Raw genomic sequence first — 23,604 nt, 5'->3', positions numbered from 1 at the left:
AGTATTTCTGTATTCGGGAAGAGGGATGTGGCAGCATCTATGGTGGAAATGCAACTCTGCCCCCTTGAAGTTGCCCATTTTAGCCCAAATTGCTGGAAAAGCATGCGGGAACCAAGTATGTGTCTTAGTGTCAGGGGAACACTGGAAATCGTATGATAGGTATTAGTTCGTCATCAGAGGGCTTTAGACACTCACGTGTTTCCAGCACGTCCAGAGGAGATGGATTTTGAAACAATCAGCAGTCGTTCTGCCACTCTTTTCTCGGAGATGAAAACATGCCACCAGCCATGTAAGAAAGATACCTGATCACAATGAAGTGAAGAAAAACCTCTTGGCTCTTATCTTCTGGAAGGCTTCTACAAATGTTACATGAGTTCCTTTTAAAACTTTTTATTTATTATTATGCTAATAACCAAAACATTCAGTTTGCTACACACACGTTATTAATGCCAACATTTTAAATGACAGCATCAGGAACCTTCCAGATAAACCTTCCAGAGCAGCCCTATGTATCCCAGAGATGGTTTTCTCCTGAACATGAAAAGCAGACTGCGAGAGGGGACCAGGCGGAGGGAGCCAGTCGCCCGCCTCGTACCGTGCAACGGGAGGCGATGGCACAGACCTGACCACCGCAAACTTTGTCTCCACAGAGAGGTTTACTTCTCTCTTGTCGAGATATCTCAAAGTTCACCTTGACAGGACTTTTTATCATCTCCTTGAATCCTCCTCCTACTGACTTCTTGAATAATTATTTCAGCACTTTTTTGCCTCCAAGTTTTTGTATGATATTATGTTTTTCCAGACCTTCTTGGTGCTCGTACAGGACATGAGCATCTTGGCTGTGCCCTACACATTTCACACCCAGAAACCCTTAGAGACCCTTCCCCAAATTCCCCTTATAGCAAGTGTTCAACTTCCAGCCAGCAACACCCATTCTCTACAGCCTTTGGCTTCACGTATCGATTACTACAGGCCAAGCGAGCCTCATTCATTCACACTGCATAAAAACAGCAGAAGGGGCAGAGGGACCAAGTCTCTCTCTCTCTCTTTTTTTTTTGCTTTACTTTTTATTTTTCCTGCGGACAAAAAAAGAATTCTAGTTCATACCCGTAGCACATAAGAAGCAGCGTATATAATCAGTGTGTGGTTTAATGAAATACAGCAGCAATTCCCAGTTCTCTCCACAGTGAGCCCCAGCAAACATTTCTGTTTGTTTTCTACGGGAGTGGCCGAGTCCCACGGAGACATCTTTCACATCATAAGCTTAAAGAAAGAAAATTCACAAGTGTCTTTATAAATGTTAACTTTGGGCTGTAACAAACTGGGCTTGCGATTTAACAGCTTCAAAGCTTCTGCTCAAAAGAAAAGACATGTTAGAGATGGAAGCTTCCTTTGGAAAGGTTTACACCACTTTCACGTTTATCCCTTTAGGATCTACTTAATGTCAACCTCCAGCTGGCAACAGAGTTGCTAGAAACCATCAGAAATAATGCTGTTCTGCTGTACCAGTGTGGTACTGTAAAAGGAACAGATTACGGTGCTGATGACACAGCATAAATAGTTCAGAACTGGTTGAGAAAAACATTTGAAAATACCTTACTCTTTCCTCAAAGAACAGAATTGTCACCTGCAAATATCCAGGATCCACATACAATCAGGGAAACACACGTTGTGCTCAAGTTTGAAGTCATGAAATGACTGACCCTTCGGTGGAGTTAAAACAAACAACAAAAAAGGAAAGCTGGCAGCTGCAATGGAAACAGTGGTGTAAGCTCCAGAGGAAGGCGACCATCTGCATCAGTGTCCCAGGGGAGAGCCCAGGAAGGTCACAAACCGGCCCGCCAGCGAACGCGCGCTAGTCCGTGCTCTGCTGACCAGGGAAGCTGTCGCCGCATTCGGTATTGCATGGACCGAGTGTATTATTTGCCTTAGAACAAGTTACTCGTCTTTCTACACGGAATACTCCAGCACGGACCAGAGTGTGAAATAAACTGAAGGAACACGGACAAACATTTCTAAAAGAGCACACCTCCTAACACACACGTGCACCGTCCTACAGCAACATCCGATGGAAAGGTACTACTGGCCTCTGGCTCAAGCCTTGTACGCTCTTCCCTTTGACACCACGCTAAGCAAGGGTGCGTGTCTGGCTGTGGCTCCGCAGAGGAGCCTCATGCTGGGCTTCCACTGCGAGTAGCAGATTGACTGTTTGCATTCAAAAGCTGTATCTAGAGATCAGGCAGGTAAGTATTAATATTTCTCTTTGTAGAAGATCTAATTGGATAGGAGAAGGAAGGAGAAGCTATTAGCAATAGGCCACAGAAGAAATGAAAAGGGTTGCGTTTAAAGAAAAATCTCACTCCTAGAACAAAAAAGGATATATTTTAGTATATTTTAATAGTAAAATGATTCCTATTTTTCAAGCAGACTAATGGCAAAGTCCTACCTGGATGAGTCTTAGGAATATTTTTGCTTCCCAGTCCTGCTGTACCAGGGCAAAGTCTCAGAGGTCGTGACTCTATCTGCAATTGCCAGCGCAGAACAAATCATAACAATTCACAGCGTACTTCCATCGCTAACAGTAACATTACTATAACTTAGGCATTGAAATCACTTTGTCAAATAACCACAACACGGGGTTTTATTCAGTCTCCCACTTAGGGGAAGAGCAGGAGAATTAGTTTTAAATAACAGTCTGGGTTCATATTTGTAGCAGGCTAATGAACAGAGGAGATGCCAATATTTTATTTAGTAAAAAGGTATGTATTCAGGTAGCAGAACACCTTACAGTAACTAACTTAGCAGGAAATGTTAAAGTCATAGCACAGCCCTAGATCAGTTTGGGGAGTAGGGTAGGGAAGACAACAGGGAGACTGTACGGGAAGCAGCTTCAGACTTGAACCTTGGCTTCCAATATAATGTATTCAGAAAAATATTGCATGAAAAGCCTCAGGATTTTAGTTCTTTCATAGATGTATATTTACCAGTTTTCACAAAGACTGCAGGAATACGATTATAAACAATAAATTAGGACTTCATGTTGCTATCATTTGGCATAACACAATCAGGCATTTTTTTCCTTTTTAAATATAAGGCAACACAAGCCAACACATAATTTAATCCGTCTTTAGTCAAATTGCTTAACTTTGCTAAAGAGTTATCGCTAAAGAACGGTTTATAGTACACTTAAAAGAATTTAAATAATGACATGATTAAGTGTACTAATTTACGCAAGGAGTCAGAAAACGTACTCTGCTAAGCTTTGAAACCTAAATATTTGTTACAGCCCAGAACTACACGTCTAAATTAAAAAAATACAAATAAATGTTTTCTAATTTTTCCATTTACGAAAAACTTTAAGAATCTCTAGCCAACTATGACGTCACTTCAAAACTTGTATAAGTTTTTTTTTTTAATTTTGTATGATGTCTTAAGATTTTAAACCATGCTCGTTAAGGAAAGTTCAAGGAGCAAATACTTAAGGCTTTGTTTTTCAAAGGGCTGTGAGGGAGGCCAGTGAATGGCAGAGGCCAGTGGGTTCACCCATACACAATGCTACTCAAACCCACACTACCAGGCGACATTCATACAGAAATATTACACTTAAAAGTTACAGTGTAGAGCAATATTTTTAGCCAGTGTACATATAAAGAATCAATGCATTTATTTTTTTAATTTCCAAACTTGATTGTGATCATTATGTTCAAGTATTAGTCTCATTAACAGAGATGAGAAATTTTCTACTTACAACAAATTTGGCTATCGAAAAGGAAAGGTATGTTCCAATACGCTGAAGAAAACAAGACGCTGAGGTTATCCAATAGTTAGTGTCCTACTGGTCACCGACTCAACTAGCTGCTGTGACGTGGGAAAGGAACAGAAGTAGTTAGGCACCAAGACTCTGGGAAAAAGGTACGTTATAAATAGCTCACTAATTCCCAGAGAAGAGAATTGTTCCATTAAATCTACTGTGGCGTTTTAATGTAGAAGAATATGGGTCTCTAAGTCCCACAGTGTCTCACGGCTGGAGCTTCACTTCAGATCAAACACTGCTCATTCCATCAGTGCTGCTACTGGAATGTGATAATGCCACGTCACTCCGCGTGTCCTTTCATTGCACCGGAGACAAGCTTCTCGTTATGTCTCCTCACCCTGAAATTAATTCTAGCTACTGGAGAAGCAACTGAACCCTTTTTGGAGTTGTCAGTGGGTCTGGATTCCCACAGTAAAACCGCAGAACGGCACTTCACATCAGGAAGGCCAGACTCCTAGCAGCAAGGGGTTCAGACAAAGTTAGCTTTTACACCGGCGAAAGGGGAGCGGGGAAGGGAAGTACGATGCGGAGAGAGGCAGCTACACTGCCTACATCCTAAAACCGCCATTCCCCCCTCCCCCCATACCCTGTCCGCAAAAAAGTGTCAGAAAAATCTGCCAGAGACATTCGACTTTGGACAAAGTCTAAACGATAAATGCAGGCGTCTCTGCAAGAAATAGCAGAAAAGCTTCTTCCTATATTAATGTCTAAATATATACCCCTAGCTAGCTCTTTTCAAATGTAGGCTTTTTTTTCAATTAAATAGGCCTCTAGACAGTGCAAATGGTCAATGTTTAATGCATTAATGAAATGGGCTTTTGAGTTGAAAATAAGCCCTGCTTCCTGACAAATTCTGTTGCTCTTAATCTTCAGAGGAAATTGAGATGGAAATTTAAGCAGCTATGCTACCTACCAGCTCTTTAAGGAGCTGGCGAACAGATGCAACTGTGAAACCCTGCAGCAACTTAACATCAGTCCAGCAAGTAGTTACTAAGCAGAAGGCAAAAGCTGCACAAAGGGGATTCTGCGGTGAGGAAACAGCTGTGGCGTGAAGTAGTGTAATGAAATTCTTTGAAACAAAAGGCATGTTAAATATTTGATGCATAAAGGAGATAGATAACATGTAAGCAAAGCTCTTAAATATACAGTATGTCTTCTTCCAATGGTTACTATAATGATCACACAAGTTTGCAAGTTAAAAATGCCTTGCTTATTAATTAAAATTAAGACTAAACCTATAATTTTGTCTGTGAAAGTGACTGCAGCCTATCTATACCCTGGGTGTTGAATATGAAGATTTCGACTATCAGTTGGTTCAGGTGCTCGGTTCATGGGAGGCCGATGGACTTTTCCCAGCACGGCCATGCTCTGATCTCTGAAGCAAGACTGCTGGAAGTCCCCACTTAGGTAATCCATGGTCTGCATCACATTATTCTGGCTGGACGGACCAGCTCCAGCTCTGTAATGAGTTCCTCCTGCACAATCTAGTGGCGCTCCCGTTGGCTGTCCGCCGTGGAAAGGCATGGCAAGGTCCTGGGACCCAGAGCTGTCACTGTTCGGTGTGGGCAGAATGTTATTCCATATGGGCTGGAAATAGTGCCCGTTGGTATATGGCAAGGGTCCCTGCAATCCATTCACAGGTGGAGAAGGTGTAGGCTTCTCAATGGGGGGCTTCAAGTTGAATGACTGGCCCATGCACAGTTCTTGAGGGTAGTTTGTTTTGCCAGGAAAACTCTGCCCTGCAATCTCTCTCTGAGGGTGCTTCCCTGCGAGTCCAGCAGGCCCAGCAGCATCCCCACACATTTGCTGCAGATGTGCAAGCTGATGCTGGTTCCATGCAACCGATTTGATTTCACTCTGGTATGCAGACGGCACCCTGTTAATATTCACCATGGGCACATTAACAGAGGCAGAAGGAATAGCAGCAGCAGCATGATCTACAGGGTTTACTACACAGGAAGGCATGGGTGTAGGGACATTGTGAGTAGATACCCTGGTACTTGCATTGATAAGCAGGTTGCGACTTATAGGACTGGGGTTTGCAATCTGTCCCTCACATACTGAGGTAGTGCTAATGCCAGCTCTGGCCTGGCAGAACTGGTTAATCTGGTGCACAATGCTGCTCAGGTCCGGTGGCTGGTTCTGCTGCAGGGTGGCAGCCATAGAGAGGGGAATGGTTGAGGTAGACACGGTCACATTCGGCGGCGCATCTGCATCCGGCATCTTTCTGCTTCCATGTAAACCTGGCTGCAGCAAAGGATTCGGGGGGTGCTGCAGAGTCTGGTGTGCCATGGTCTGAGGATGCGGCAAGCCCTGCGGCTGCTGCATATTCTGAGGGTGCGGCAGCGCCTGCGGCTGCGGGATCCCCTGAGGGTGCGGTAAGCTTTGTGGCTGTGGTATCCCCTGAGGGTGCTGCAAAGTCTGTGGCTGTGGTATACTCTGGGGGTGCGGCAAAGTCTGTGCATGCTGGAGAGCCTGCTGGCGAGCAAGCGCCTGGGGGTGGGTTAAAGTGCTAGGTGCAACGTATGGTGTGGAAGGGGGATTCATCATCGCTTCCGGCAGCAGACGTGTGCGTGTTCCGTCAAAGTCTTTGATAATTCCTTTTGCTGGAGATTTGACTATCGCCAGGAGGCCTGTCTTCGTGGTGGCCTGAGACGGGTAAGGACTGTACCTCTGCCCCGAAGTATCAAGTCCGTTCACAGTACGGCGTATGTGTTTCCTCTGGGGAACTTTGACACTGTTTGGAAAAATTTTTATAGTCAGTGGATTGTTGGCGACCTTCTTAGCATAAGCATCCAATTCTGCTGGGGTAGGATACTGTGCAGATCTCATTTTCTGTGTAGTGTCCCCTGCGGAGAAAGGAAATTTATCAATACTGACTCTGGTAAATAAGGGATCAACCTCAGGATGAGAAAGTTACACAACATGGGTAGAAAACCTCCGGGGAATCAAGCGGCAAGAACTTCATCTTCCCAGACCAGCAGATCATACATCAGGTACCTCATTCCTTTTATTACCTGGCTACCAACACAACCCCCAATGCAACTTAAGGCGAGACCTGCCTACAGGGGCAAAACGAAACCAATGTTTTGATCAGAGTATGTTTACAGTTGGACAAAAACAGGTAACATGCTATAAACATCGAATTGTCTCCAGCTTGCAATATTTATTATTGCTTGCGGTGGTGGGCTAGTTTATATTCTCTTAATTTAAGGCTGCCTCCCCATAACTCTTCGAGCCATTCTCAAAATCTTTAGCGTCTAATTCAGGAACCAGAAAGTTATGAATTAAACATTAAACTCATGTAATGCTGAGGTGGGAACCATACAAAGCTCTTCAACTAAAGAAGTCCATTTAAATTTCAGTTCTATTCTAGCTGCTGACATCTGAAAGCGCCGAGAGTCTTTTTGTCCATTAGGAAGTCCTTGTTAGTCAAAGTTTAGCAAATGGAAGGAGGCTACATATGCATTATTTTATGGCTTGCAATTACTTCTTCAGCTGAATTTTCAGTGTGGCACCTTGTTAGGGACAGTATCCTAGTATCAAATGACAAAATTGTGTGATTATCTCACAGGAATAAAAGCATCCTACTCCCCAGACATAGGCAAAAGCCTTCTGGAGACAGAGGTGTGGTTTCACTTCTTTGCATTTAGTAGATACCTACCTGGCCTACAAGCTTGAACAGCAGTGGGTCACGTATATTTTTGGAAAGAACTTCAGAAATCAAAGGAAATGCTTGTGCCTCTCTAGCTATAATCTTATTCCAAGCAGAGAGTTGGGCTGTTTCCTTACCACAGCTATGCTGCTTAACTCCTCTAAGACTACTACTTTAGAAGTGATTTTATAATCTTCAAATATAGGCTTGCAGCTTCAACAATCCGATTTTGCTCTTGCTTGATTTTTTTCACTTTGTAAACAGTTCACTGAAAAAACTGCCCATCGCCTTTGCTAAAATATTCAGCCTCCCATGCCATCTACTGCTGGGCTGAAAGAACGGGAAACGTCGCAGCCAACTCCTCCAGAGCCCAGGAGCGCCCTTGCCTCGCACGTGGCTCTCTGACCCAAGAAAATCTAAGTGCTCCAGCAGAGAGCTTGATGCTCCCAGGCAAACGGTCCTTTTGAAAATGCACCTCTGATTTTTTTTAAGCAAACTGCCTCCAAAACCCTCCTGGATACAGCTAAAGCCTAAGTACCAGCCATCTTTCAATCACTGTCTTTGCATCTGGTAGCTTCTTGTCTTCACAAGCGAGGGAGATCACCACTTCTCCAAGACAGCTCACTTTCAGAAAGCAAGGGCCAGAAAAGAGAAAACAGGGCAGATATCAAAAGAAAGGATAATTATAGAAATATTAAAAATATCTTTTTGTGAAATGGGAAGCTTTGCAAGCAGGCCGTCTTGCATCTCCAGCAAAGCACGTACCACGCTGCCATTTATACTCTTACTCTCTCTGTGCTGTCTAAATATTGGCATATACCATCCTCTCTCTTAATCAGAGGAAACACTCATTTGATATTAAACTAAACATCCTTTCTGCTCCAATCCCCCATATCTTCCACTGCAGGCAGGTAGTTTCTATTCCTTTTTGAGAGACCTGCTTTGTTCCTAACAGAGAGGAGTCTCTGAACTCAGTCTACCAGTACTGCTTTGGCTTAACAACCAAGGCCATCACGAGCCCCCCAAGCTTTATTTTTAGCACTGTCCCAGACTCATTAAGTTCTGTTTCTTCCCCAATAGATGACCATGTGCAACACACTATTGGAGAAGTCCCATCCGCACTGGGCAAAGGAACCCATATCTTTCTATATTACGGTTTATGTGAGACGTGACCATTTTCAGATAAAGCTTCTATTTTTAGATGAAAAATGAGGTAGATATTTTAAAACATCTTTCCCATCCAAATTTCCTAGCCTGGTTTAGGCTTCTATAGCCACAACAACAAATTACGTGGTAAACATGAACAGCAAAGAGATACTAAATATTCTTTTACTCAAGCATTTATTTTTCTACTATACCTGAACTGCAGTGGAACCTTTTAGAAAAAAGCTAAAATATTAATGATTGAACAGATTGCATCTATCAGTTAAAGCACATCTGTAATCCTGAATCTGAAAGAACTCCTTCCTTTGAAGAGTGAAAATAACCCCTCAAGCCAACTTGAAAAAACATACCAACATCAAATTCAGTATCCTATCAAATGCTAAACCATCTTTAAGATCCCTTGGACATGATTTTCTGAAACCAGCCACCATTTCAAACTGACCTCTTTCAGTGTACATCTAAGATCATGCTTCTCTTATGAACTAACTCAGCCATTCTACTTAGGCCTGATCAAGATGTTGCATTCCTCCCAACACACTTTAAAATGTGCTTCATTACTATTTCCATATGCAAGGCTCAGTGACTGAAATAGTTAACAAAAAATTATCAGAAAGGAAAAAGGCATTAATGGGTGATCAAGAATATCCTACAAACCAATAAATAACAATTAGGTCAGGTAACTAAGCGAATGGAAAAATAGCTACAATAGATTTAAAGAAAACTGTGTATACGGGCATAATTTGTGGCCAAGAATTCTGCATCAGGCCATAAAATGATTAGGAGGATGGCAGAGGAACAAATTACGTTAAAAAAGCTAAGGGATGAGCTCCACAAAGCTATCGTTAGGTACACACGAGGCAGAATACTTTTGCTGAAAAGTAACCTGCCTCAAATTATTTCCTATTGACTATAGGGTAAAGCTATGCACACCCCAATACACTGGTGAGCTCCAAGTTCATGCTCCAGCTAATGCTGGGGCTATCAATTCATCTGCTCACATTCTTGTATGTGTGGCACCACACCGGAGCTATTTTTGTTGTCAGATGAGATGTATTTTTCTGCCTCACCTCAGCACTGATGTAATATCTTCTCTTAAGTGCATTTTACATTAAGGCTTTAAAACCCACAGCTTTTAAAATTGCTTATGGTTAAATTTTCATTAAAATTAAATAAACAGACCTTCAGGATTCTTACCCTAATCAGAGCATCTGCACTGGGACAAGCACAGAACAGCTGTGCCCATCTCCTGCACAAAAATCTCAACTGCGGCAGTTTCTCTACAGGCTTTACTGAAAGAGCCCTCAACCCTTAGAAAGGAGTTAATTTTAGTTGATGAATCTGTCTTCAGTCTCAACCTGCTCTTTTCTTCCCCCACTACAAAAGCTCCCCAAGAAAACCTTTCGCCTTGACTTTGTACCACTATCAAAACAAATCAACCTTTTTCTTCCAAGGCCCTGTGGTACCACCACTACATCCAACCATAGCTATGAAAATTGCCCGTACAGTCTTGCCTCAAGCATTCTGATTGACTTCACGGATTTACATCTAGGTCACTGGAAGAAAGGAAAGAATATCAATACGGAGTCAGTCCCTTAGTGGTCAATTCCAAAAGGAAAAATATTTGTATATTCGTCTACAGAACTCCTACTCCACAGACTATCTTTAAGAAAAAAAGCCTCTTATTTCAAAATGGATAAGGAAAAAAAAAAAAGGTAATTGAAGTAATGTGGATTTTTAGGCATGAAAAAAAGAGTCTGATCCTGAAAACTACACTTAAAAATTATTAAAACAAACACCAAGAGACTGAATAAAGGCTATCAGGTGGCATTCTGTGGCTTTTATAACAGGAACAGCACTATTAAGGTCCTCTTCCAACCCCCAATCAAAAGTCACAAGTCACTGTTCATTAAAAATGCTCATTAACGCAGCTTTCCTCTGGCCAGGGGCTAGACTACTTGTGCATATACAGTACGTAGAGAAATGTACCAATTAATCTTACACACATCTGCAGTGGGGGGGGGGGCAAGGTCTGTATGAGCGGTTTCATTTCCCCTATAAATCAGAACAAACTGGAACAGCTAAGCATTACCACCACCAGCAAGTGCCTGCCAGCTACTTTATGTCCTAAATTCTTTTAAATGCAGCGCCTTAAATTCTTCACTAAACAAGACAGAACAATGCTTTCAGCATGGAGATGAGCAGTTCTTGGAAAGAACGTCAGGTATCATCAGGTTAAAAAACCGCCCAGGTACTAGCACATCGCCTTGTAAGATGCATGACTAACAAATACCTGAATTATGCACAATGACCCTCATACAAACCAGAGGATTGTATCAGTTTTCGCTCTCAGAATCCTTTCCAATGCACTGAAGAAACTTTATGCAATGCAAGAACCTAGGCATGTTGTCACAACAACGGTCCATCTTCTGAATATTTAAGCATGTTTTGGCCAGCAAAACCCATGCTGGAAAAGGAAAAGGGGCGAAGGCCTACCTTCGTGCCATCTAATGAAGTCTTTTTGTGAGCAAAGACTTCTACAAATACCACAAGTGTCATTACAATTAGAAGCCCATGGAGTGTCACAAATTCTATTCAAGTACTGTGGGGGAGCACACATTTGTACCTGAAGAGCTTCCATCACTTCTGGCAGGTCCAGCACTTTGAGAATGTTACCCTTAACTGCAGTATTATCTTAGCTATTTTCAGTAGCGTGACACAAATCTTAATGTATTAACAATTTAGCTGTAACTGGAGTGTAAATTACTTGATTTTAAAGAGCATCAATGATTCCATCAACAAACTGAAGTTATAGAAATTTCCTAAATGCCCACTTCAAATGCAAGAGACAAGTTACAGCCCTAAGAACCAAGTACGCAGATCTTATGCATAAACCTTGGTATTTCTGAAATTTCAGCTAAACAATCAGGGTGCAACTGCAGTGTTAAAGAAGGAAAGACAGAGTAATATTTAAAAAAATCTCTAGCAAATAGGCACGTGTTCCCAAGCACAAGTTCTTCTTTAAAATACCAGTTCAACCATCAAAAGAATTACTGAAGTGATCAAAAATGAATTATTATAGTACTCTGCAGACATTTTCAGAGGCACCAAAGAGACAGCAGAAAGAAGTCAGAAACTTTGAACATTAGTAATTTGGGCTAGATCACTAATATTTGCAGTATATGCCCCAGCTAGGTAGAACAACAGAACTGACCTCGACAGGTTTGCATTAGCCTGAGCTAACTTTTATTGGTTTCCATTTCATGGAAATGAAAGAGCCAGGAAAAAGCTGTATTCAGAAGCAAGTCAACTGGCACACTATTGGTACAAAATGTTTTTACCAAGGAGGCAAGAATCTCACAGAAACTTTGCTTGCATTTTGTCTTGCTACGGTTAAAATTAACCTTTATAAAGCCAGGGGGTGGCGAGGGAGAGAGCTTGCAGCACACACGTGAACCTTCACAGCTATTTCTCATGGCCATCAGTGATGGATGCCTTGAAGGCGTAACAAAGCAAAGACTCTAACATTAAATACTTTTTCCACTATATCCTAAATGTTTATTTCACAGCTGTACCAGTGCCAGATTTAACAGTTAACCACATCCTGCAGACAAAACGTCACTCACATTTCTGAAGTCCAGTGTTCATCTGCGTGTAAGAAAGAAGCTGAAAGGAGAGGTCACCTGGTCCTGGCAGACAGGCCAGCATGGCAGACAGGCACTAACACAACATGGGGCATTCACTCCTCTGCACACTGCAACAACAGAGAGACAATTCAAAGTTATAATACAAGGAGGAACACAGAAAAGAAAGAGGCAAAGAGCCATCTGGGTGTTGAGGCCTGACCAAGCGAAGATACACAACCACTGCCTGGCCCTTCACGTACTGCCCTCACTGAGCCTCCTGACAACAATGGAGATGCTTCACAAAGTGGCTCATCTATGTGACTGACACACTTAAAAACTGACATGTAACTCAGGCCTTTCTCACTTCTCTGCTGTTTGAGACACAGAGGATAATCCATAACTGTCCTCAAATTTCAAAGATAGTTATTATGAACGGTAAAGAAACCACTAACATTCATTTTACTATATATTGAAATGTACTGGCTATCTACCAGGTATAGCCAAAGCAGGTTCACTGGAAAAATCCTGTCAACTGCTCTTTTACATTTAATAAAAAGGCATAGCATGCAGCACTTTGCCTTGTGGCAAGATTAAGCTGCACGCTCCACCTTGTAATTTCTGTGGTCCATTAGTGTGAAAGATGAATGGCTACAACTTCCTTTATTTTATACAAGCCTTCAGTTATCTGTGCAGCCCTCGGATAAACTGTCAGACATAGCTTCTACATAAAGAAATTTCAGAGGATCGACCATCCTGCATTCCGGAGTTTCAGAATTTATGAAATTAAACCTCAAAATGAATGCACGAAGCACTAAAGCATCTTTATACATAAACACTGCACAGCTACCCTCAAATCCCATCATCAGCTTATGAATACAAGGGGGGGGGGGGTTGTGTGTTTCCAGCAACAAAAGCTACCTCTGGCTCAAAGTCTCCCAACATTACTGGGATTACAATCACAGAGAAATTTTAGTTGGAACAAGACCTCTAGAGGTCATCTGGTCCAACCCCCTGTTCAAATCCCCTTTACTGTAGCTCCTGGGACACGCACAAGACACAGCCAGCCATGAGCACTTTCGAAAGCTCTGGAAAATGAGGTGGCTTAACTAAGCCGGAGAAATCAGTAGACTTCTCTTCCTTGCCCAGATCTCTGCAAGCATCAATGCCAGTTATACAAAGAGTGCTTTTGCCAAGATGCCTAAGGAACAACTAGAAACAGCTCAGGATTTTTATATGGTCCCTGAAACTGAGAAAGGATTGAAGACTTCAAAAGTTGCAGACTGGTTTAATTTTAGCCATTGTTTCACAAACCCTAATTAAAGCAACTGGAGAGGCTTTCAAAGATCCTAACAGGTGAAGCAGAAAGCTTGAGACTGACACAAGAAGCCAGAGTTGAAGAAACCCTGCAGAGGCAACTTTCAAAAGAATCATACTGGTTACCATTGCATAAAATGATGTGAAGCCTTTCACATTTAAGAGCCAATTACACCCAGGGTAGGAAAGTTAAGACTCTGTTCTGGAAAGCACAATTGCCATCATATTTCTGCAGCAAATGCCAGAATGCTCCAAAAGCTGACTTCTCTGAACAGAAGTTTTAAAGCCTTTAACTTCGAGCCTAACCTCAGATCATTGTCACAAGTCAGAATGTTCAAGGAATATGTACACCAAACGCTGCAAATAGCACGGCCTTAAAGCTTACCCACACAGCAGCAATTACTCCTCACATACAATTCATTAACTTCCCTGTTTACATGCACCTCCTTGGTTCAATACGCAAAGGCTGATCAAAACCAACTACCAAGGAATCTTGTGCAAATATTAATTCATGAAAATGTCTGCATCTCCATGGAATAAATGCTCTCTAAAGATGACCAAGCACTGTTGACCAAGCAAGCTGGGTGCCAGTGTGACTAGCAATTAAAAATAATTTTGGACACCGAAAGCTAGCTTGATAACTCTCTGCTATTGTTCGTTACCGAAGCCCAGCCTCATTCGCACTATCCCTTGCAATTAACAGCTCGTCAGAGAGTTCAGTGAGAATCAAACCAGCTGAACGCACCAAGCAGTGCAGAGTTTGGACAATGCCCACCACCAACAGAATTACTTTACATTCATTCTTCGTTTAACCACTAAGAGATAATAACCATTTGCATTGCCAGAAGTTGCAGATTCATAGCTGTAAAATCTCCAAGTCTAAACCTGGGTTTTCTTTTCACAGTCTGTAAGAGGTGGAGCTCTCAAAGTCTCCTAAGAGGTGTTCAGAAACACACACTGATGTCCTAACATATTCACAACTTAAAGGATTTGTTTTAGGAACAGAAAAGTTACTTGCCCTTTAAAGCTGAGATTTATTCATGACTATAAGGATGCAGTATCCAGCGAAAACTTTGCAAACATCCTGCGGCTAGCAGTTTCTTGCCCCAAATTATGCCCAGCAAGACCCAAAAGACAAAACAAGAATCCAACTCCTTTTCATCAGGAGAAGACAAAAAACACTAAGTTGCCAGAGCTTTACCTGAGTAAGCAACAGAAACACCCAGAGTCAGCAGGAAAAAAAAAAAAAAAAAAGGCATTTTCCTTTTTTCCTTATTTCATCAACTTCGGAAGACTAGCAAAACCAAGAACCTACCTCTCAGTGAAAAGCAGACAAACAAAATTAAGAGCCTTCACTGTAGTCACAAAATCATCAGATCACATCATTATCATATTCATCTGAGCATCCAACCTTTACTCTACTGATATCTGATGCCAATCCCGCATTACTTTACATCACTGCATGGCCACAAAGAGCTGAGTGTATCTAAAATATTACTTAACTGATGACTGTTTCATGTACAGCCCTAAAAGAGAGAAAAGCAACTCTGCAGCACAGCACAGCAATAAAAGCACTCTTTGACTGAACAAGTAGCATTTCCTACAGGAAGATATGCAGAGGATTTGCTCACCTGCTTAGTCATTAGCATTCATTATAGTCTGAACACTGCGACTCTTCTGAGTAAGCCTCTTGCTGAAGTGCCACAGAGAGACTCAGTGCCACACACACAGCAATAAACAGAATAATAGCACATTAAGAGAGAGAACAAGTGATTAAGAGTGGTCAAAGCATTCAACTCAGAATACCCAGGCTTCTGTGATAAGACAGCAGTACTGTCTTGAAGGTCAAAACATATATTTACAGAAGTCAGAATTTTGCTTTATCTCCAATATGGAAGGTAATATTTTAGAGAGCGCCATAAAGGTGAGTTGTTCCTGCAGGCGGATAATCATTTTAGGCAATGCCAAAGGTTCATGAAAGATTGGGGTGACAATAATAATTTTAAAGGAAGTATGTGACTTACAAAAATCATTTTAAGTGGAAGCATAAAATCATTCTCTTAGCCTGATTTGCAATAATCAAATTGAAGTCATCTAGGTCACTGCTGAGCATTAAAAAAAGAAATTCAGACTTGCACAGAAATGATGACCATAGTGCTATCACTGAATTCCTTATTATAATTAAAATCCTGTTCCAATTTTTGTTCTCTATGAAATTAGTATAGCTTTTCCAAACCTACATCTCAGTCTTTGAAAACAAATGCATTTCAAATATCTTTACAAGTAAGTCCATTAGTTCTGGTTAGAAATTAATTAACAATTATTCCCTTTAAAATACTCAGCACCTGATTTCTTCTTTTTTCTGTCCCGAATGATCTTCAGCACGAACTAGTGCAGCCAATTCAGACAAAACAGACAGTTAAAATGAACTAAAATCCTCTGCATAAACTGTATTTGGGATTAAGGTAGGCATTAATGGCTCTCTCAGATTGTTGTTCTACACTCTGTCTCGGGTCAACAGCTCAGGGTCCTGGCACAAAGGCAGTTCAGCCCATCATCCTCGCTCGCGCTCACTATTATTGCTCCTAATTAGTCCAGAGCAGGAGATAAACTGAACGTGGCACGTCAAGAATTCTCACCGACAGACTCGGCTCCATGGCTGCAACTTGTGTGGGCACCAGTGCCTGCAAAGCAGCCCTCTCCGTGCGCCTGGGAACGGGAACTGGCACAGTGAGGTAGCAACCGTGTTCTTCTTGCATTCTGCCAGACTCGCCAGCTCTGTCACCTAAACCAGTTAAACTGGAGACTAAGCTGACCAGTAAGCTAGGGCACCCAGCAACGGAGGGCAGCTGTAAAACCTTGGTTAATTTGCTGTTCTACTAGAGTGGCAAATTAAGTTTTATTGTTTTTTGACGGGATTCTGCATACCACCAAAGGCAGTGTAATGAGCTGTCTGGAGTACAAGCAGTTTGAAAATATATATATATGAGTACATTTCTAGAGAAAACCAATCATTAGAATAAATAAATAAATAAATGTCCCTCTTTGGAGCAATTTTAATCTTATCTGGCTGTAGGATATAATCTAATAGCACAGGTACTGCAGGACTCGCTACAAAATTGTTTGGCACAGAAACAGATTTTTTCTCCTAAGATTTATTAATATTAAATCAAAACATGTTAAACATAACAGGGATTTATAGTACTTGGTTTGGGGATAATTACAACATCCCTGCATTTGTTACATTCTGCCTTACCTCCATCTCCGTGTATTTTTCTGGTCTTGGTAGCGCTGTGCATCCTGCAGTGGTTTTCAGAGGGACTTCTCTCGCTACCAAAGTTATTGGGTCACGGGGGAAGACTGAAAAACTCACCTTTACCCACTGCATAGGGAAATCCTCCCTACACAGCTAAGAATCAGTTTCAGCAAAACTCATCATGATTGTCTGTCTGTATTGAATAAATTTCTAAAAACATGGGTATTATTTTCTGGCTGATATTCAAGATTTACTATTGTCTCTGCCTGACCAAATGTTCCCCAGGCCAGGGGAGACTTTTGCAACCCAGAGTAAATCCTAGATGTAAGGCAACTCAATACAGCTAGGAAACTTTTAATACTCTAACACAAGTTTTATCATTATATAAACAGACCACATATTCAGAGTTATTGCCAAGTTTTTAAATACAGCAGTGTCTGAAGCTCTCAGGAGGCCTTATGGGGTAAGCACACAAAGGAAACACTCCCCACAAACCATCCCCGGCCAGTGAAATATGGGAAACTGAGCTGGTTTAGACGAAAGCAAGCTGGTGAAGTCTAAAGTTAGATTCATGAAAGTAAACACGAATGTTTGAAATTCCAAGATTAACTGCAGACCCGTTCACAAAGCTTGGGGACTAGAGGAAGCAGGAGCATCTACCCACACAAAAGGAAAGCTCCAAACTATTCCAAGTTTCCAGCACCCTGGGGTCCCGTAAGCCGTGCGAGGGTTGTTAAGTACTTACAGCTGACTGATATGCTTCACTTCTCCTTATTATTCACAAGGTAGCCACGTGAAATTCCATAATCATTGACAGTATTTATAGCAAACCCAAAGCACACGCTGCACATTCCAAGTTCAGCATATATAAATGCTCCAAACAAAAACAAAAACTAACTGGGGTTGTAAAGTGTCTTTGGTACAAATGTTTATAGGAGCTTGCCAGGAAACATAATTGAATCCGGGCCAATTTTCATGCTCCAAGGGAAACTCAGTGTCTCATTTACCCCCCGGCAGGCTGCTCAAGACCAAATGAGACTCATTCCTTTTCCCTCTCCCAAAGTAACCTAAAATCTAGGGTTTTTAAAAATTTGTTCATGTCAATTGCACATGCTGAACCCCCTGCCAACCTCAGTGTTCAATATAATTTCTTCACTCAGCCATGCCTCCCTTGATAGTGTCTGGGCTGACAGCACTGACTGATCTTGCAGGCTTCCTGCCTTTCTCTAGCCTTTTAACACCCTCTGTTCTCGGGCATTTACTCGATCGTCTACTTGCACAGGACTGCTGCAAAGCCAGAGAGAAACCTTACCGTTTCCTATAAAAAATTACCAAACCAGCACTGCGTTCATCACCAGCTGGTATCATATCCTTCTAATGCTTTATAAATGGAAAACTGCAAAATAACGTGCAGAGAGGTAGTCTTCTGAAATGGCAATAAATCACAATAGCATCAAGTGTATTTGGGGGCAAATAAATAGGAGCACTGAACAATAGAAAGTCGCCTTTTGTATCAAGCGAAGTGCATTGTCAGCATCTACCAACCCAGACCCTTTTGGCACTGCGAATTCAGATGGACCCTTTGTAGATCCCTGCAACAGTTTCAATCAAAATCATTTTTTGCTTCTTGCAGTTTAATTAACTACGATTTTGCTTGTAAACCACTTCACCTTTTAGTCTGACCTCCATTTATAATGTTACTCAGGCAACAAAATTAAACAGTTTGGACCGGGAGGCAAAGAGAATTTAAATTTATGGCCTGCTCTTAGAGAGGGAATGCACCTGCTGAAGTATAGCTCTGTTCTTTTCCCCAAGCCAGGACAGCAATGCTCAACAAGGAAGAAAATGAAGAAGCTTTAGGGTAACAGCACTTAAACAGAATATTGCTTATATCACACTCCTTAGGCCCAAAGGCTACCACTAAAGGCCCTCGGTTGGCAATTTTGAACAGGATGTAATGCAGTAAAAAAGCCAATGCTGCAGCTCTCGGCTCAAAGCAGGCAGGTACCACCACACACGACATCAGGTCCATCAAACCCACTCTTTGGATAAAGCAGCAGCAAGCTCAAGGTTACAATCTTAGAGTTTAAAACGTTATTTTTTAGGTTGGTGCCAACAGATTCTTTTAAAACATAATACTACGCATCTGCCGAAGAACAGAACAGTTGGCTTTAATTGTAAGATGGATTTTTACATAGCTTCTGACCTTTCATCTAATTGAGGCCTAAAGAAGGAAAAAAAAGAAGAGGAAAAGCTATACGTCACTTCAGTTATTAAAATCCATCAAGCGCAGCCTTTAGCCTTGGGATAACCACAGCCAAAAAATTGACTTGCAAGTAATTATCACTGCTATCTGCAATAAAAGTTAATTGGACATAATTGAACTAAAGCCCTAATCTGAATGAAGCTGTTGCTGGCAAGAAGCCTGCTCCTGCTTGCACTTTGCAAATGAAACTGCTAGCAGTAAAATGGACAAACATGAAGCTGCTCTTACAGTGTGCCCACTGCAAATCACTGTGCAATCCTGCAAACAGCGAGTTAGCTGGGCCAAGATAAAGCTATTAACGGTGCCTGTCCTCACTAAATATACTCTTTAACAATAACCAAACAGGACGAAGGTGTAGAGTTTCAAAAACAAGTTTCAGTTTTACTGACCTCATAATTACACAGGCGGAAACATAATATCCATGTCACAAAATGCTATTTCACGAACCCCCAAACACTGTGAATATCAGAACAAATAATGTACTTTTTGAGTATGCAAAGATACTAATTCAAAAGGTCTTCAATGTAGATAATTTACCACCTTCATAAAGTTCAATAGCCCTTCCTGTTCTAGGACTATCTTCTTTCATCTCTACTGCAAAGCAGACAATTAGCTGCTTTTTGTACTCAGCCAATGCAGGTGGTTGGGGGAAGGGAGCGTCAAACTAAATTCCTGCTGATTCGTCCATTTATATTTTGCATTTTTGTTAACTAACAGACCAGAAAATGGTCGTCATCCCCCATACTACTTTAGAACTTCCTTCCAATTTTAATTATTAACACTCTGCCCTTCACCAAAGCATATCAAAGCACTTTGCAAACATTACTGAAGCCACATAACCACTCTGAAACAGGCAAAAATTGCTCACCACTCTTTTTACAGAGGTTTAGTTTTTCTGACCAAATTTACAATAGAAGACTGGTCTCATGATTAAGGAGCTAGCCTATGATAGAGGAGATCAAGTGAAATATCTGGCTCACCACAAATTCCTGACATAATCTTGGGTAAAACATTTAATCACTCGAGACCACAGTTGCTCCTTCTTTAAAGGATAGTCCTGGATGACAGTTTTCTACCGTTGAAGAACACTGCGAAGATAAATTAAAACCTGCAGAGCATTCAATACCACCTTGACTGATCGCATAACACGTACAAGGTCAAAATCCTGCAAGCAGCTGAGGGGAGCACTGGAAACAGATCACAATTTATATTAAATAAATTCCATTTATTTATGGACGTTTCTTTTAATTTTCTTTTTTTTCATAACAGAGCAGAATTCCTTAGTTCAAGAAAGCTGGAAGAGAGAACTAGTGATATAAATTCCCTGTCATGACCCAAATCAGTGGCTTATTTTACTTTATTCAAAGCCATCCCCTCTTATTAAGCCTATTTTTAGATTTAACTCTGTATTTTGAAACGTGGCAGGAGCTGATAGACAACACAGACGTAAGTAGGTCTTGCCAGGTGTTCCAGACCTCTTCTAAGGCTAAGGCAAGATGTAGAAAAGACAAATCTGAATGACTGGCAAGGCTGGCCAAAGCTTCAAAGGAGTATTGCTGGCTGTGCTTGAAACATATGTACTAGTGGTCAGTTATGAGAGAGATGAGATACTACTTTAACCATAGGCACTTCAGGAAGAAATAGGAAAATCAGCCTGCTTGTACTCAAAAGTGACCTGAATAACTTTTTACCTGCCTCCTCTGAATTTTCACTATACTAAAGCACTCTGACCTTTAATTAATTTTCTTTCTCCTTTCCTATAGTAACTTCTAACTCCAAGGTTTTTAATACTATATTGATAGGTAATGGAGATGAAGAGACAGTCTGGGATATTATCTTAGTTATGTTTCACAGCGCATAAATCTGCACAGTCATTTAGGAGAGGAAGCAAAGGATGCTACAGTTAACAACCTGCAGCAGTTAAGATCACAGGATAGGTAAATATAGCATAGTCAAAGTCATAACTTGTCCAGGATATTCCGAGTCTCAAAATGCAACACACACTCTAACAGTTACTGTAATATTCACAAAGATAACAGTTTCTTCAACAAGATATTGAAAAGAGCAAAAAACATTCCTTCCTCAAAAATATCCTTTATTTTCAACATAAAGTAAAATCACTTTTTTCCTACATACTTGAGCAGCATCTATAATGGCACAGCAGCTATGATAAAATAAGGAAATGGTTACTTAGAAATGAGTGTGTGTGTTTTTACGTGAACATGCAGGTATTAAGGTTGGCAAAGATAACTTCCATCCAAAGCAAACCCGAAACAGCCAAGTGATTATCAAATTACAGGATGCTGCTAACACAGACCGTAATGGAGGAACCACACATTTCCACTAACAAAGACATTCTCCGTCCTCACACAGAACTTCCTTCTGCCTTTAAGTGATAAGAAAACAAAATGCACATTGACCCTCTCCTCATAGCAGAGAGAACTCAAATACAACCACAAGAACAGTAGCAAGCATGTGCACTACAGCAGCGTTAGTGCAACTCTCCTACGTGTCAGCTGTATGGGAGAAGCACGAGGTTGTAATTCAGGACTCTGTATTACCGCAAAGGACGTGCACGAGCTGTGTGCTTTCTCACTCCACTCTCAGCCAGAATCCAGAATTCCTCTCTCAATTTCTCCTGCACCAGCACTGGACCACGCACCTTCCCAGACCTGAAAATGAAGCTTTTCATGTACTATAGCAAACAGGAGACTCCGTGATTGGCAAGGGAAACACAGAATGCTTCACTCTCTAGTGGCTGCTTCACACAGATCATCATTATCATCATCACTCATCGCACACTTTCTATAAAAGCCCAGAACTGAAGTTTGGATCATGACTTACAGAAATCCTTGTGGCTGAATCTGACAGAAGAATGACAGGTTTTCCTTTTAAAATCTCATTAGAAGTTATAGAATACGATAGTTCCCCAAGGAGGAAAGAAGCTATCTTCTTTTGTTTCTTTGCAAGATGATTTTTTCAAAAAAAGTATTTTTTCAGAGCTAACTTGGAACAAATTTTATCTATATGCGAGACACAAACAACAAACCAGACATTTGTTAGATACTGAAAAATATGCTTCGAGTCCTGTTTTAAAAATAGATTCAATAGAAAATGAGAAATATTTGCAAATTAAGATTAGGCAGAATGCATTATACTTCATACAAAACAAAACACCGAATTCACATACTAAGAGAAAAAGTGACTCAGTCTTATCAGAACAGGTGTTACTGTGCTTTTTGAATACAGAAAACCAGCCATACTTGGGGCAGGAATTTCAGTTCTTGTTGGTTACGTATGTATACCATTCTGACCTGTATAATTACACTGCTAGCTGACTGTTTCAGTATTTAGCTATTCTGATACTGAATTAAGGTCCCACCTATGGTGAAATTGTAACAACCTATTTACAAACCAGATTTTTATTTAAGACACAAAATTGGATATCTACATCCAATTCCTCGCAGTGCCACAGCTTCCTGCCAGACCCTGAACACATCAACTCTTAGATCCATATATCAGTATTTAAAAGCTCCAGATTCTTTAGTTAGAGACACTGTGAGGCCTATAAAGATGAAAAGCACTCTAAGAACCTCAAATAGGAGCTGCAACACAGGTAAAAAACATTCGCCAGCAAAACAATGCAAAACATCAGATTAATACAAAAGAGATGGAGCAGAACCTGCCCTGCTCGGGGACAGCACCTTCCCATCAACCTTTAGAGCGAGGTGCTGGTGTCCTGTTGACTTGTACTGACACAAACCTGCTTTCCATATCAGTCTTCCAAGAAACTCAAAGGCCATTTCATAACCTCTCAACAGAAAAAAAAGGCAAGAAATACATTATTTGTGAGCTACTGTAAAAAGTCTCTGCTATTCTCAGTGCTTTTCCAAGCAGCCCCAAAACAAGCTAGTTTCACTGCTGACAGTTCAAAATAGCCACAGGGAAACCAACACAAGCACGCAAGACATTTTCAAAAGTTCAGCACACCACAAGAGCCAGAGATTTCTGTCTGCAGGCCTAGTAAAACAAATTTCTGAGCAATCTCACCTAACTCTTTTAGCAGCCACAAAACATGTTAGCAAAAGTTTACATTCACAGAAGACTTCCTATTTCACAATAAAACTTATCGACTAGAGGTGAGCAGGAGTTTGTTGTTTGCTTTTGTGTATCCTTCCCCCTCCCTCCTTGCCTTTTTTTAAACATGGCAATAAATAAATTGTATGGACAGAACACAGATGCAGTTGTAACTGTACTACCGTCAATGAGACATCCCTTTGTATGGTAAACACAACCTGGCTGCGTGGGCGAAAAAAAGAACAAATACTGCTACCGCAGCACATACAGCGGTACCTCAACTGCAAGTACAGCACAAACAAACCTGTACTAATTCCGGGCTCCCAATAACCGGGATTGTAACAGCCACGAGCAGTTCTGGCATCCACTATACATTTCAGAGTAAAAGGCAGCACAAACCTCTAAATACTGCACAAGTCTCCGGTCAAGCATATA

At 41.2% G+C, this 23,604-nt stretch overlaps 1 protein-coding gene across 3 annotated transcripts in view; it reads right to left on the bottom strand.

Annotated features, from left to right (window-relative positions):
- Positions 1-1,131: 1,131 nt before the first annotated feature.
- FAM222B (family with sequence similarity 222 member B) overlaps positions 1,132-23,604 on the bottom strand; it is a 41,508-nt gene continuing 19,035 nt past the window's right edge. The window contains exons 2-4 of one of the 3 annotated variants that reach the window (XR_010392274.1): positions 12,257-12,384; positions 2,447-6,663; positions 1,132-1,263 (exon numbers count right to left, since the gene is read on the bottom strand). Coding sequence is in view for 2 of the 3 variants with exons in the window: in XM_064523265.1 (XP_064379335.1) it covers positions 5,081-6,663; positions 12,257-12,338 (1,665 nt within the window). In the remaining variant the exon portion in view is untranslated. Of the gene's footprint in view, positions 6,664-12,256; positions 12,385-23,604 lie in introns of all 3 variants that reach the window. The other 2 variants (XM_064523265.1, XM_064523267.1) reach the window with 2 other exon arrangements.

Source organism: Dromaius novaehollandiae, chromosome 19 (assembly GCF_036370855.1).
Source record: "Dromaius novaehollandiae isolate bDroNov1 chromosome 19, bDroNov1.hap1, whole genome shotgun sequence".
Lineage (NCBI taxonomy): Eukaryota > Metazoa > Chordata > Aves > Casuariiformes > Dromaiidae > Dromaius > Dromaius novaehollandiae.
This window is presented reverse-complemented; position numbering and strand designations above follow the sequence as displayed.